Genomic DNA, 14,825 nt, shown 5'->3' on the forward strand with positions numbered 1-14,825 from the left:
TATCCAAGTTTCAGAATCTTGCGGTACTTTCACAACATTTTTTATAGAGGTAGTTGGTGAGTGCTTCAAGTTATATGCCCGTAGCCAAATTCCCTTTATAAAAATTGTGTGAGTACCTCAAGATTCTGAAACATGTATTTTTGGATAGCGCACATATTAGTTCCTAAGTGAAGTCTTGACCTGAGTACGGTAGGTTCCGTAGTTTTGGAGCTATGGACCTTTAAAGTTCATCTTTTCATGTTTTTGCCAGCCTATTACTCCGAAAGGAAGTATTTGTGCACCCAAGTTGGTCTCTACTTTTTGTCTTCTCTTGGTGTCAGGAATTACCTTTCAAAATTTTTGGTGTTGTTTTAAAACACCCTGAAGAATTTTATAGTTGTAGTGCCAAATTCATTGTTCATCATGGTTATTATTTTACTTTAAAGAAACTTTTAAAAACACTATATGTAGTTGTGGATGATTTAAAGCTTTGATAAGCAACGCGTACTTAAATAATTATGTAATGAAGATTATGCGTTGTACTGCATATTAGCTGTTTTTATACTAGTCTTTCTCTTCTTTCAAAGTATCAGTTCCCACGATTCGCTATCATATCATTCTTGCGTCATTAGTTTCATTTTATCGTTAACTGAAACACTCACTGTGTTCATTATTCTTTTCCTTTATTTTCTTTCCTATGAAAAAAATAACTGTTCCTCTTTCTCGACACACTACATCCCAAAGCGAGGATTGTTCTCTTGATTAACTTCCTGTAGTCCTCTAAGTTCACAAGTTACAAATATTTAAATAAGTTAAAAATTATAGCGAATCTGCTTATGTATAATTTAAGTCTCATGCTTTAGTGCAAGAATTCGTAAGTATGTTACATATTTAAAAAGTATATAAAGTATACGACCATCGTCAGTAACACAGTGTTATAATATAAATATTTTAGCATTATTGTTGAGAGTTTATATGCTATCAAGTAATAAATAGTGAATGAAAGAGTAAGAAATTTATTTAAATTTCAATTGATATAATTAGAATGTCCTAGCATGCGATAATTTGGTCCAAGAATATTCGAGAATTCGTTTTAATATAGTTGTCAATATAAATTGTTTTATGCCATCAAGTAATAAATAGTGAAAGAAAGAGTTAGAAATTTATTTAAATTTCAATTGATATAATTAGAATGTCCTAGCATGTGATAATTTGGTCCAAGAATATTCGAGAATTCGTTTTATTACAGTTGTCAATATAAATTGTTTTCCTATAAGTACAGACATGTTCTAAATAGAGCTGCTTACAAAATTCTGACTTGACTTAGAGTATTTCAGAGACTACTGCCTAGAAAAGTGATTTTACTTTTACATCCATTCATACTTTTAGAATTGATTCTTTTAATAATCGACGTTAATCAAAATTCCAGGAAAACCTTGCGTATTTTAATCTTAATTCATGTCATAATGTGTGAAAAGTAGAGAATAGCTTTCATTTAAATAAAAAATAAATTACATTATAATCAGTGGCGTATGGGCCAAAGAGTCCCGGGCCTAGAGGTATACATTTTTAGGGTAGACAAATCACTACTCAACACCGCCACAACTTTACAGCATGCCCTTTATGTCACTTGGAGAAATATAGCCTACGTTTCTTTCCTCATTGTAAGTTTAACACTTTTAAATTATGGCCTTTTTGAGATATTTTATAGGCTTTTACTCAATCAGCTATTGCATCAAGGCTATTTGACGTAGGATCATGGTTCATAAATCGTTTTGTTTCTAATAAACCAGTGTTTTCAACTGCATCCAACTGCAAATTTTTAAGAAAAAATCCCTTTTCCTCCTTTTCCCTTTTTCGGAAATTTTCTCGATTTGGTACATGATAGAGACATTCAAGTGGTACCGTTGGTAAGGATGTCTTGCGCCAAACAAAACGGAGTACCAATCATGTTTCTACGATAATTAGGGATGAGTCAGGAATTTTTTATATAAAAATTGTTTTCCTTTTCTCATATAGAGGAAAGTTGTTATTGTTTGCACATGGGGAAATATTTTTCCCTCCCTTAGTTTTGAACATATAACATTAAAACTTCGTACAGTTATTACATATAGTATGTAGTATGTTTGAAATTTTTGGGGGGCTCTGTGCGTTAACACAGGGGCTGGCCAGAGGGGCACAAAATCGGGAAAAAATGGATTTTTTTCTCAAAAATTTTCCTTTTCCGAAATTTTCTCCACTATGGTACACGAAACAGACATGCGAGTAGCACCGTTTAAAAGGCCGGTTCATTGCAAAGAAAACTAAGTACTATGATGATTTTACGATAAATAATAATGTGTCAGAGATTTTTTAAAAACTGCTTTTTTAAAAACCCATCGTCCACGTTTGTGACGTCCCTGCCCCCAGGCAGAGCACGCGAGACTGCAAAGTGCCCATAAAATATGTTCTATGATGCTTGCATGCTTGAATGAATGCAAAAAAAACGGTTTAAAAAACTTTACTAGAGATTTATAAAGCTATTTCCGAAGGTCGATGCCATGGCAACTATAGTTGCCATATAATTTAAAAGGGTTAAACTATAAGCATAATAAATAAGAGTCTTACTATCTTGGTAATTCTACAGATCAAAATTGATGTCACAAAACCATTGAATTATAAGAATATCCGTAGATACTCTAGGATATTTTAAATAACTCATAATGCAAATATCGTTTTCAGAGATTTACAGGGTATACATACAATTTGTGGTCAGGGTCTTCAGAAGTGCAAGGAGCTGTTGTCGACCTGGAAGCGGAAAATACCTAACACCATACTGATTATAGGTCTAAGTGTTCAAAGTTATGTTTGTTATTTTCATAATCCACTAATGATTATCATGATGATATCGAGGTCCAGGGTTCTAAACCGTGGCCGTCCTGATCACATGAAATTTCTCCGACTGTCTAGACACATCAGTTGAATATCGGAATAGTGCATTCAAAATAGGACCTAACCAAGTTCTTTCCGAATTTCTGGCTATCCTAATGCCGACCTATGCCATAGATGTTTTCAACCCTAAAAATAAAGTACAACCAGTCAGTCTTGGAGTCTATTTAAAGAAGTACTCCAGATTGAATTTATCTCCATTACAGCATTCCGTAAGTCATTTTTAATATTAGAAACAACGGTGAAAATCAGAGGGGGGTGCAAACTTGTCCATAAATTAGTACTACTTCGCCCAAATAAAGAGTTCGAATTGACAAGTCCTTCTCTATATCATAGCCTTATGTATTTAAAGATACACCATGGTATTGTGCGACAACCACAGAATATATTTTGCATCTACATATTTCGTCTACTCGAAGTAGTCGTAAGCGTATTTTTCGTTTTTCTCATTATGTTCTTCAATTCCAGTGAAATCAAAGTAATTTCGGGGAGCTTAAAATATAATGTTTGTTACTGTCGAGATGAGCCTTTAAAGTGATAATTCAATAGCGCATTTCATACGCTCACATTCTCCGATCTGCATGACTTTTTGTCAGTGAAATTAACCCAAAGAAAACAATTATACTGAAGTCGGCTAAACAATTACTCATAACACTACAACAATGGCCCATCTACTCATCCTCGGTCATTCAGTTCGCGTCGGCTATTGCCTTATTGTAACTTACTCGCTGGTTCTCTTGTTTCAATTCCCCGTTTCACTGACAAAATATGTGGTATTAAAAGCACAAAACTGCAGTAAGCAAGAACATACTAGCATTATATTGGTATATTCTTTGTAAGCCGATTCATAACTGTGTGTTTTTCTTCCTCCCATCGCTTTGTTATGAATGAATCAGCTAAAATGCATCAATAATTCACATTCTATGAGGGTTATCGCAAAAGAATGACAACTATTTTTTTTTTTCGAAAATGGGAACGAAGCAAGACATTCTGAAATACAGAAATGGAAGTAGTACATATATACACAGTACGTGTAGGAAATTGGTTGGACATGCATACTAAGCCTGCCATACGTCCCGTAGAAAACGGGACAATCCCGATTTGGGACTTGAGTGTCCTGCGTTCCCATAAATTTAGTCGGGACAGGCGAATGCACAGTATTTTAATCCCGTCCAGTTTCTACTCTCCATTAGCTTATCGGAAAGTGAAAAATTAAAAATTGACATTGGTTGGGAACCCTGTTAGTAGTCAACGAACAATAAGCTGTGATAATTAACAGCTTGGAGCAAGTTATCGTACCACCCTTTCTGATTTCATAGCGAGAAAACCGCGCAGAGTTGCAGTTGTCCGTCGGCAAATAAAGGGGTCAAGGGGGTCTAGTGCATCAGGTATTGTTGGTAATAGCCTACATTACAAGTGAACTTTTTCAATTTTGTATCAACGAGAATGCCTAAACCGAAATGCACCTTTTCTTCCAATTTGAAGAAGTGCCCTTTTCTTAAAGCAACGAAGTTGAACTATTAAATTGGCTGACAAAATTTGCCATGCTACTTTTTCCATTCCACAAGGTTCAAGTTAACAGAATTTATAAATAATAGGCTAGGGGCGCAGAATTGTTCTTTGGTTTAGGGCTAAGATGTATGAATGCGGCCCTGGCAATCACACACGGACCCTGAAAGGAGAAAAATAGCTATATTTTCATCAGATTAAATTGACAAACGTAATTTTGGCACATACAGCCACTTAAATAAATATTAATAAACGCGCGAAGAATATCGAAGGTAGATTGTATCAGTGATTTGAAAAAAACGAGATTATTTGCATAGGTCTATTGTTTTCCCGTAAAACATTTTTAAGACTTCATCTTGAGTTTTTAAGGCGATTCTTTTCTAATTGCACTGTAAATACCTTCACTCCGTACAATTAGTTGCAGGGAACGAAGAGAGAACAGTAGCTGGAGCTGAGCGAATTGTGATCCATCATACTGTTATGCATAACAAGAGCAATAGTTCATTGGATTGTGTTGGAAACTTGGGGGGAGGCGCATCGAAGATGTCCCGTATTCTCGTGAAAAAAGTATGGCAAGCGTAATACATACCCCCACCAGAATATAGTACGAGAAAAATGAATATAACAAATCTTTTGTTTCATATGCGTTTTACCTCGAATTGCAACATTACAGACCCTTAGAAGTAACGCAAGTGCACGGTAATGAGTGTGGAATTGCCTGCATCAGCGATTCATCAGCGTCTGTTGAACTCTGGTCTGGGGGTGCATATCCTTTTGTCCAGAAGCATTAAAAAACACACGTGTATTATGTAGTAGTATGTAAGCTATTGATATTCACTCTGCTATGTTCATAATTTTGCCGACAACCATAAATTTTTAATGAGTGCAAATATCGAGATGCTTTTATATGTATTCTGAAAAATTGTTGTCCTTTGTCTTTTCAAAATACTAAACGGTAACTGGGGAAGGAAGCTAGAAAGTACAGTCAGGTAAATAAGTACACAACTAAAGTAGACAATTTGGTTGCCCTAAGCATTGATAAACATTTATAAACCTATAAATGTTAACGCTATCAATGAAACCTTTCCTAACTTATTGGTCTTGCTCTAGAGGTAAATATTGTATTTTTCAGGGTTGGGAACAGCAGCAACGTGCAAAGGAGCAACGAAGAGAGGCAGAGCAACGGCCGGAGAGAGATCGTGAGTATTCAAGTTCAATGGCCAATGGCATGTCGGAGCCGACAAGCCCTGAGCCCTTGCCGGTAACTAAGCCGCTTGAGCTTGGGTCCCCGCCCAACTCCCAGAGTTCGTCCTCGATATCCTATCCTCTTCCCCCTAGTTCTACCCTTCCCGAGACAATTCCAGAGGAAGGTGAGAAAGAGGTGGAGAAGGAAGAAGAGGAACGAAGCAAGGAGGTGGTAAGGGAAGAAAGTGTGAGGGAAATAGAAAGAAAGGCAAAGCGAGAAGGTGAGGACGAGGAACGGTCCGAGGATGAGGAGGAAGAAGAGGAAGAAGAAGATGAAGAGGAGGAGGAGGAAAAAGAAGAGGAAAGTGATGATGAACCTGAATCTCCTGGCATTCTTCCTAGTATTCCATTCTACGATCACAGCCCAGGAGAAGTGTATACTATTCCTGAGGAGGAAGAGGAAGCTGCTAGTCCAACAAGTGGGGATGGAGTTACCAGCTTACGGCGTCGAGGTAAGTGAGCCTATGGGTGACCGGGACCAGCCCAGTTTACTTCGCATTTCCTTTCTACGCTGCTAGAATCTAAATTATGCTAAAACATCATATAACAAACACTAGCAACCATTCACCAATATGACTTTTAATTGATAATATAATTCTACATAATACTTTCGTTAACGTTCATATTTGAGTAAAAGCTCTTATGTTTGTTAGAGCATAAATATTTGTGCCAAATTATATCATAAATACACAGACTATGGGCTAATATAGAAGTCATCTTGCAAGAAGTCATTTTTCTAATCGCTACCTTAAAATATGTTTATTAGCCTAATATGGAAACTGAAATCAATTACTTATTATTTTTATACAGTTCGAATTCCTATTTATGGTACAAAACGCTTTGCTAAGTTCTAGCAGCATAGGAATAATTTAGAAAAAAATATGGAAACTTAAAAGTGCAAGTTAATATGTATTGGTGATTGTTGTATTTTGATAATACCAGACCTGGGCTGAATCTAGTCTCCCAAATAATTAGTAAAGGAAGTAGCTGTTTGCTCTGCAATAGGATCACACTTAGAATAGAATATTGCCTGTTTTAATTAGCAGTAACGTGTTGTACGTAGAACCCGAACCTGCTCAACCCGAACAGTAGAAATCTATTCAGAGCAAGCAGCGCTTCCGTTGCCAGAGTTTTTCCACCTTGGCATGAATGATTAATTTCTGCTCTCCACAGCACTGAGCAGAGTTTATTGTATTTTAGTAATATTGCACAAGGTTTGGTGGTGGAGGAGAATTATTTTCTTATTTGTCAATGTGTATTTATATAAAACACGGGGATAATACTGTGGTACAAGTGAATGAATGAATATTGAGGATGAAATGTTCTCCTTCCTCTGCAGCATTTCAATCACTGCGACGTGCATGCACTTTTGCACTTCATCGATAACGATTTGCCGCTAATCCCAGAGCGAGTGTTATTTTTCTGAACTATATTCAAACCAGAAATTCCACTTTCTATCCTTAAACCTTACTAGGACCTGCTAGTGATGTAGTCTTATTCCTAAGGTTTCTGCCTTTTGATCAGTCACCTTATTAAATCAGGTAACTTCTTCTTGTCGTGTTTTCACTGGCTATCTGTTAGTCTGCAATTCTTCCTCACTCATTCTTCTGTCTATTAATTGTGTTTCCTCACGCTTTTGTGTTTCTGTAGCATTATTGCTTTTGCGGCTGTTGCCCAATTTCAGCTCAGGGAGGACCAGTTTAATATCACCCATCAGATGTTACTTTATACTCTTTACGTGATTATTTAAAATGAGAATGTACACATGATTGTCAGAATCCTCAATTAAAAGTTACTTCAAAGTTACTGAAAATTATTTGAGTGAAAACTGAACGTTAGTTAAACTTTCTTTTAAGTTTACCTATTCTTTTTTCTTAGCTAGCATGTCCATATATATGATAAGTCAAATGTTCTTTTAAATTCGTACATTATTGAGTTTTAAAGTTTCTCATAAATAAGTTCATCTATTGAAATATTCATAATAAAACTATTTCTAATATAGATTTCCTTTAATTAATCATGAGTTAAAAATCACCAATGTAATGCAAAGTCCAATTCTAAGACGCTTGCTTAAAAATTATAAGATCACAAATCGGAAATAAGTAAATCGGGGTTATTTATATACTCTTTATTTCAATTAAACTGTAAATCATACACAGGTTTAAAATTGGAAGTATAAGGAATCACTGAAAGTTCACTGAAATAAATCCCAATGCGTAGTCCGAATCGTAATGTAAATGATACAGACTGCGTAGCAAATATATTGTACATTTTAGTACCGTTCCACTCTTGCATGTATTGTGTAGCATATATGCATACTCAGTACAACAATCTATATTTCTAAGGAATATGTAGAGCCCCACATTTTTCTCCAACTTTTTATTTTTAAGATGGTGCATTTTGTACCGTTCTCCTCAAACATGTTCAGTTAGGTTTAAAGCGTAAACTGCCAATTGTAATGATAGATATCGTCAGTTTAAAAGAATTAATTCAGCAACTTATTTCTGCGAGAGGTTGTGTTAGTGTCATACAAGAATAGATAATCGAATCATACATACCTTATGCTATATACATGTTGTTACAGAACGGTGCCGTCTTTTCTTACGTCTATTTCATTTTCTATACAGGGTTTCTCGGTAGAAAGTGGCAATACTTTGTGAAAATAGTAGTATGGCTGATTCTAAGGAAAAATGTTCATATGAAGATAGGTCTGATTTAGAACGATAATTAACGTAAGAGCAGAAATAAAAATGAAGTTGAAAAACATAACAAAAGCATAATATATAAAATATAGAAATGGATAGCTTAATTGTATTTGTAAATACTAAGGAACACGTTTGTTCTAATTGTTATTGTATTAATTCATGGTTAGCAACAGTCAGTATATGATAATGTAATTAATGGTGAAAAATACAATGCTAACACGTGGTAGTTGGTACTGACATGAACAACTGTGAGGAGGTGAAAAGGTCATGTAGCAGGACACAGCAGATTTTTAAAAATGTCGCCCCAACATTAATGCACTTCTAAGAGCATGTGAGTACATCTTGTGTTGTACTACGGAGGTACAGGCGGTCCGCGGATTAAATCACTAGCATTCATAATGCGAACTTGCAGTCTATTCTTTGTATCCACCTTACAACCTTCTGTTTCATACACGCCCATAAACAGAAATCAAGAAGGGTGAGTTCAGAAGAATGAAGTGGCCAAATAACAAGACTATCATGGCAGATTCATCGATTAGAGTAGCTGGCATTCAGATGTTCAATGATCAACCGACTGTCAAGAGACGGTGCTCCGTCGTGCAGCAAGATAAAGTTTCGCCTTGTGTGCTAAGGAACATCGTCTGACTAGTCTGTCAAGTTATTTTGTAACAGATGAGGGTATCGCTGTGCATTCATGATTCATGAAGCATAAGGGGCTAACAAGAATGTCGCCTACCGTGCCATATCATACGTTTGTGAAAAATCTGAGTTACAGTGACAAGGGTTGCGTTAAGGTTTTTCCGATCCCAGGTGTATCTATTACGGCTAGTATTAACAGTAGTATGAGTAAAGGTTAACTCATTAGTGAATAAAATGTATGACACTATGCTGGATTGTATAATAACCAATGAAAAAATTGAATGCGGGAAGCGTAATCTATAGGATGTTAGTGCTGCGCTGATTGGTGTTGAAATGAATACAAATTGTATGTATATAGTGTCCGCCATGCACAGGTATGTGGGATACCCAGACATGTTGACTTTTGTCTGGCACTTGTGGTAGACTGCGTTGCACCATGGAAATTATTTCCTCCTCTTCTTCCACAGTTTCTCTGGTTTCACGTTTGGAAGTCACTTTAGCACTGGGAATTGTTCCATGTTTTCTCAATGCACAAAACGTATTAGCAAACACCCTTTTGGTGTCCTAGGTAATGGAAAACGCCTACTTGTTCTTCAGGAGCCATGTGAACACTTCCATTATAAAACTCGTAGACAAAAACACCATGTCATCATACCCCTCATGTGTGTATGTAAGTGTCATTTTTAAGGTAACTGTATATGGAATACTTCGGAAACAATTCAGATAACAACTCACAAATATGCATGCGTTCCAGGTGTACACTCTCATAACACTGTACGTGTGGCGCTTTGATGAGTAACTGTGTCACATGTTCTGCCACCTGTTGACAAATTGCGAACTTACTATGAAACATTCCTGATCTACAACATTTAAACAGACATGAGCCTCGAAACTCCTATTCAGTAATTGTCAGGGAAAATGATGATTTACCTACTAGCTACTACGTGACTTCTATCTACTTCAATAAATAATTCACTTCCGAAACATGAAAGTGCGGTGATGTTGGTGGCGGCATTTTTAGTTCTGTTCATATCACAGTTATTGTTCAAAATCGGTTCTATGTGCGTCTTAAATTTTCTTGCTTAGAATCGCCCATAATACGATTTCCTAAAGTATTGCCACATCATCCCGAGACCTGCGTATTGAGGTGTGTATGGGGAATCACCATAATGTTCCATACAACAGGGTATTATTGAAAAGCAATGAGGTCGCGTTGAAAAATGTTAAATTCTACAGGAACGTTAAATTCTACACGATCTTCAGATAAAGACATGACTCAATTATTGCGAACAAAGTACTCGCTCGTCCAATCTTTGATCCAGACCACACGGACTTCGGGTGCATCACAGACAAGGAAATCAATATATTATTCCTTCAGATATAACCCATGCAATGCCCATATATATTGTACTATAAATATTTTGGACGAGGAAGTTTCAATTGAATATAATCTCCCCACCCTACTATATTCTGATAGTTAAAAGATTCCTAAGAAGTTTTACGAATGTACGCTGCTGTTTCGTTAGACTAAACTTTATGTCAGCAACGTGTCTTTCTATGTTCAATATAATAAATTTCCCACTGGAATTTAAATCTTCTTAAAACATCAGTGATATTCTGTAAACTATTCTTTTTGTAAGATAAAACACTTATGATACCGTTCTTTAGATTTGGTACCAGCTTTCTGTTTATTTTGGAGTTTAACTTCCTTTCTAAGTAGAGATAGAAGAGCTCTTTTGGAAATATGAGCATTTTCCTGATTGAAAATAAGTTGATTTTACAGCTTTTTGTACCTGGAAAAGTTTAGCTTTTTCTTTTTTAAAAATAAAGTTTAGTGGAGAAATAACCATATATTCCATCTTGGTTTTCCAATTATAGCAACAGAATAATATTTAATAACTCATTCTGAAGAGAAAGTATTGAAAAAAAATCAGTAATCAAACAAAATTGATCATTTAATAGGACAGAAAAAATACAAATTGGTAAACGCACTCTAGTTCTAACGAATTGTTTACAGATTCATCAGGTTAACGTTCAACGACGAAAACAATTTTCTAAAAAGTTTAATAATGTTCTGAAAATGTAGTAGATTTCGCGTGACAAAAGTATCCTTTAAAATTTAAGAATAAACTACTTTATTACAACTGTATTTAACATTTATTGAGGTCACTTAACCCCTTTCTGCATGTTTTTTTTTCTTTTAGCAAAATCCTCATATGGGAACTTGAAAAATGAATTAAAACTTGAATTTTAGATTTTTCACTTAATTCCGATGAGAAATAAGTAAGTGCCATATATGGCACACTTACAAGTCACAAAGAACATACCAGATGACACCAAAATCTCTTATTCATACAGCAGACAAAACAGTCATTTGGTGCCTTTGATAAATCACATAAAAGCTTAAGTGAAAAAAGGGTATGTGCCATATATGCGGTAAGGGGTTAAGTTCGAGAGAGGGAAAGAGAGAGAACGTTTAAACGTTTAAGAGACAGTCTTATTTGCCAGTTCCTACACTGAGAAAAAAGGACTAGGATTTCCGTGTGGATACATCGTATTTACGCGGATGCGCTCCTTAAGTAATGTAATTTCATGTATAAAAGTACAGCAGGTGGGAACATCATGCCAAGACTGGAGTTTGGCGTCGAACTAGACTCGCTGCGATTGGATAATTTTATTCACATGATTGATTTCATGTTAAAAACTATTACTCTCGTAAAGTAGGGAGTCACAGATTTAGAAAGAACCAAGAGGGGACACTCGTAGGAAGGTAGTAACAACATTATATACCTAAGTTATCACCTTCGGAATGGGTATGGCGTTAATTCTTGATTTGAAATGGTGGTCCCACAATACAAAATTTTCGCTGGACGGTGGTGTAGATCGTACTACTGATGAAACAACATTACTTAATGTGGTGACGCACGTAACCTGGTAAAAACAGCATTTACATGCCGACTGGATTATGTATTTTTCTCCGTGTAGTCCTGGTGTAGAAACCATATGTTTTCCAGCTCCTCATTCCTCTTTCTTATTATGTTTTTACAAAGTCTGGTCAAAATGTCAATGTGGTAGTGCTGACTCTCCAATGTAAACTCACTCAAGCATTACTACTCCATGAATGTTAAAGAACACAGGCCTTAACTTTTGAGCGTGACAAGTGTACTGCCACTACAATTAGTCTTCGGATTGCCGCTTAGTCTCCGGGTCCTAGGTAAAAAATAAAATTTTGTGGAAGGCGGTTACAAAGACAACAAACTGCCTGAATGTTCATTGTCTTCAACAACATTCTCTCTCATCGAAGAAACGTTTATTGTATTGAAAGAGTTGGGCTCTGTACATATAAGTATTACTATGTACCGAGCCATTATTCTGAATGTTCAGAAGGCGGCCTTTTAATTTCCACATCAAATTTAATGTTAATCCTTAGTCCGACTTTTAAAGTGGTCATTTTCCGAAGTAGCCAGGTTATACGTGATCACGGAATGATGTCTCACTTGGAATTGAAAGTGTCGGGCGAGACCAAACTCATGATGACGGAAGAGTACTAGAGATGCTTGAACTGAACACTAACAAGTTTACTTCAACTGCTTCCGCTAAGGAAATATAAATTCAATACTTTTTGTGTCACATCGCGTGTTATTACTTCTCATCTTCACTTCTGTGCTTTTAATATGGTGAACGCAAGGAAATCATAAGAAGGCTCTTCGAACTTTCATTTGGAGTACAGTCTTATTTTTACGCAAAAACTGTTTTACTGATTGCCGTGGTTTGTGTCACAACAGGCCCGAAAGTACTTAAAAAATAGTTATTTTCAAGTAAAATTATTAAATTCTTGAAAGAGATTCAGAAGACGGGTGGACATCCTACTATATCAAGTGAAAATAATTATTTTGTTAATTCCTTGCTCCGAAAAAGAATAAATACTTCGTGGATCGCAATACTGTTTGGTGTGGTAATAGTTCATTTACCTACGTTGAGTATGGGGGCTTCTTGTTACATAGAAACTAAATTCCTACGTACTTACATGAATTCTGTAAAATCCACTGTTAAACAGAGAAATATTACTCTCAGTACGTGTTTGTTTTGAACTTTATATAATTGCAGAAATTTAAGTATATAAAGATTAATACGAATACGCCATTAACTTCTTCATATTCTACATTAAACGGTGCCACTAGAGACGCAATCGAAGAGGGTAGCACAACATATTGTTTTCGTAGCTACGGAATACTATTTGCTAGTATAAAATAACGATTAAAATATTCGAAATTGCAAATCATATTCCTAAAATTCTGCTACTACTACTGAGGTGAATTACAATGTGTTACGCATGGAAACTATTATCTAAATTTTATGTTTGTTAAGCCCCCAAAGATGATATATTTAACACTTTATATTTATATACATTAATCTGGTTGTTTTCCTAAACTTTATTGTTTGGAGTTGTTGTAAATAGCGCACCTACAAAGAAAATACGGTAAACAAAGTAGTTTAGAAGTAATTTCTACCAAATATTTACCTTTCTATATTCCTAATCCTAAGGGGATTTTTCTTTTTGTATTTCGAAACTCAATTTACACTGTGTTACGAATACAAGTTCTAGCAAAGGTTTTATTTATGTGATTTTTCGTCCTTCATTGGATTTGTCCAGAAAATAATACAAAGACGTTTAAATCAAACTCATACGATCGGGAACGAACTTGACATGGTAAAACTTTGCCTGCTATGTAATGATGAGAATTATTATGTTGTGCAGGCTTTTGCTTCCCGAGTTATGGGAGATCAAATTTTTAGTCACATCTAAGAAAAAATCATTAATTGAACTGATCCCATCGCTATCGACTTGATCTGATATATTTATAAGCGTGTGATATGTTAGGTTGTACAGACATTTGCTTCCCGAGTTATTTGTCGCCAACTTTTGAATTATATTTTTGAAAACATAAAAGACACACACACACGCACACACCATACCCGTTTAATCAGGGTCAAGCTTGGCATGGTGATAAACTTTGACCTGCTATATAAGCATGTAAAATATTATGATGCAGGTTTTCGGTTCGGAGTTATAGGCGTCCGAATATTTAGTCAGATTTACACACACATCATATATATACACTCCATGACGTATATATATGATGTACTCTTCCTAATAATGGTTCACATTCGACATCGTTTTGCTAGTAAGCACATAACGTTAGACACCTGCAAAGTGAAACAGTACAGTAATAATCACACCAGTTTCGTGTTCTTATGCAACTACACAACGGATAGTAGCGTTGCCAAATCATTCGAATACAAACCAAATAATCTTCTGCATGAGAATGATTACTCAAATTAATAGTAATTGAACATAATTTAAATTATTATAGTCGTAAAGGAACATAATTTAATATTTACGTAACTGCAAATGTGCAAACGAGTGAATGAAGTTGAGTCCAAGAATATATTAGTTACATGTTTATTTTGGCTGACAGTATATATATATATATCCTGTCGTTATCATATGCATATACTGTTGTCGTTATCACTGTACTGTCTCACTTTGCAGGTGCCTAACGTTATGTGTTTACTAGCAAAACGATATCGAATGTGAACCATTATTAGGAAGAGTACATCATGGTTCTTTCGTATGTACATTTTTGTATGAATAGTGAACCACTTTCGAGAAAATATTTAACCATTGGAGTGACATAGCTAAGGATAGAGTGGCCAGGCAAAGACAATTGGGACACAATAAGAAACATTTGCTAAAAGTGGGGATGGTTCGAGGTTACGAGCAAAAATATCGGCTGAAATTCATCGACTGGAGAATTC

General features: G+C 35.6%; 1 protein-coding gene across 11 annotated transcripts in view; it reads left to right on the top strand.

Moving 5' to 3' along the window:
• Positions 1–14,825, top strand: part of LOC145688130 (uncharacterized) — a 669,087-nt gene that overhangs the window by 243,991 nt on the left and 410,271 nt on the right. For 9 of the 11 annotated variants that reach the window (XM_081761906.1, XM_081761908.1, XM_081761907.1 and 6 more), the window contains one exon: positions 5,549–6,113. In XM_081761906.1, the coding sequence (XP_081618032.1) occupies positions 5,549–6,113 (565 nt within the window). The remainder of the gene's footprint in view (positions 1–5,548; positions 6,114–14,825) is intronic. The other 2 variants (XM_081761914.1, XM_081761916.1) reach the window with 1 other exon arrangement.

The sequence above is a fragment of the Thermobia domestica genome, chromosome 6 (genome assembly GCF_964235325.1).
Source record: "Thermobia domestica chromosome 6, izTheDome1.hap1.1, whole genome shotgun sequence".
Classification (NCBI taxonomy): domain Eukaryota; kingdom Metazoa; phylum Arthropoda; class Insecta; order Zygentoma; family Lepismatidae; genus Thermobia; species Thermobia domestica.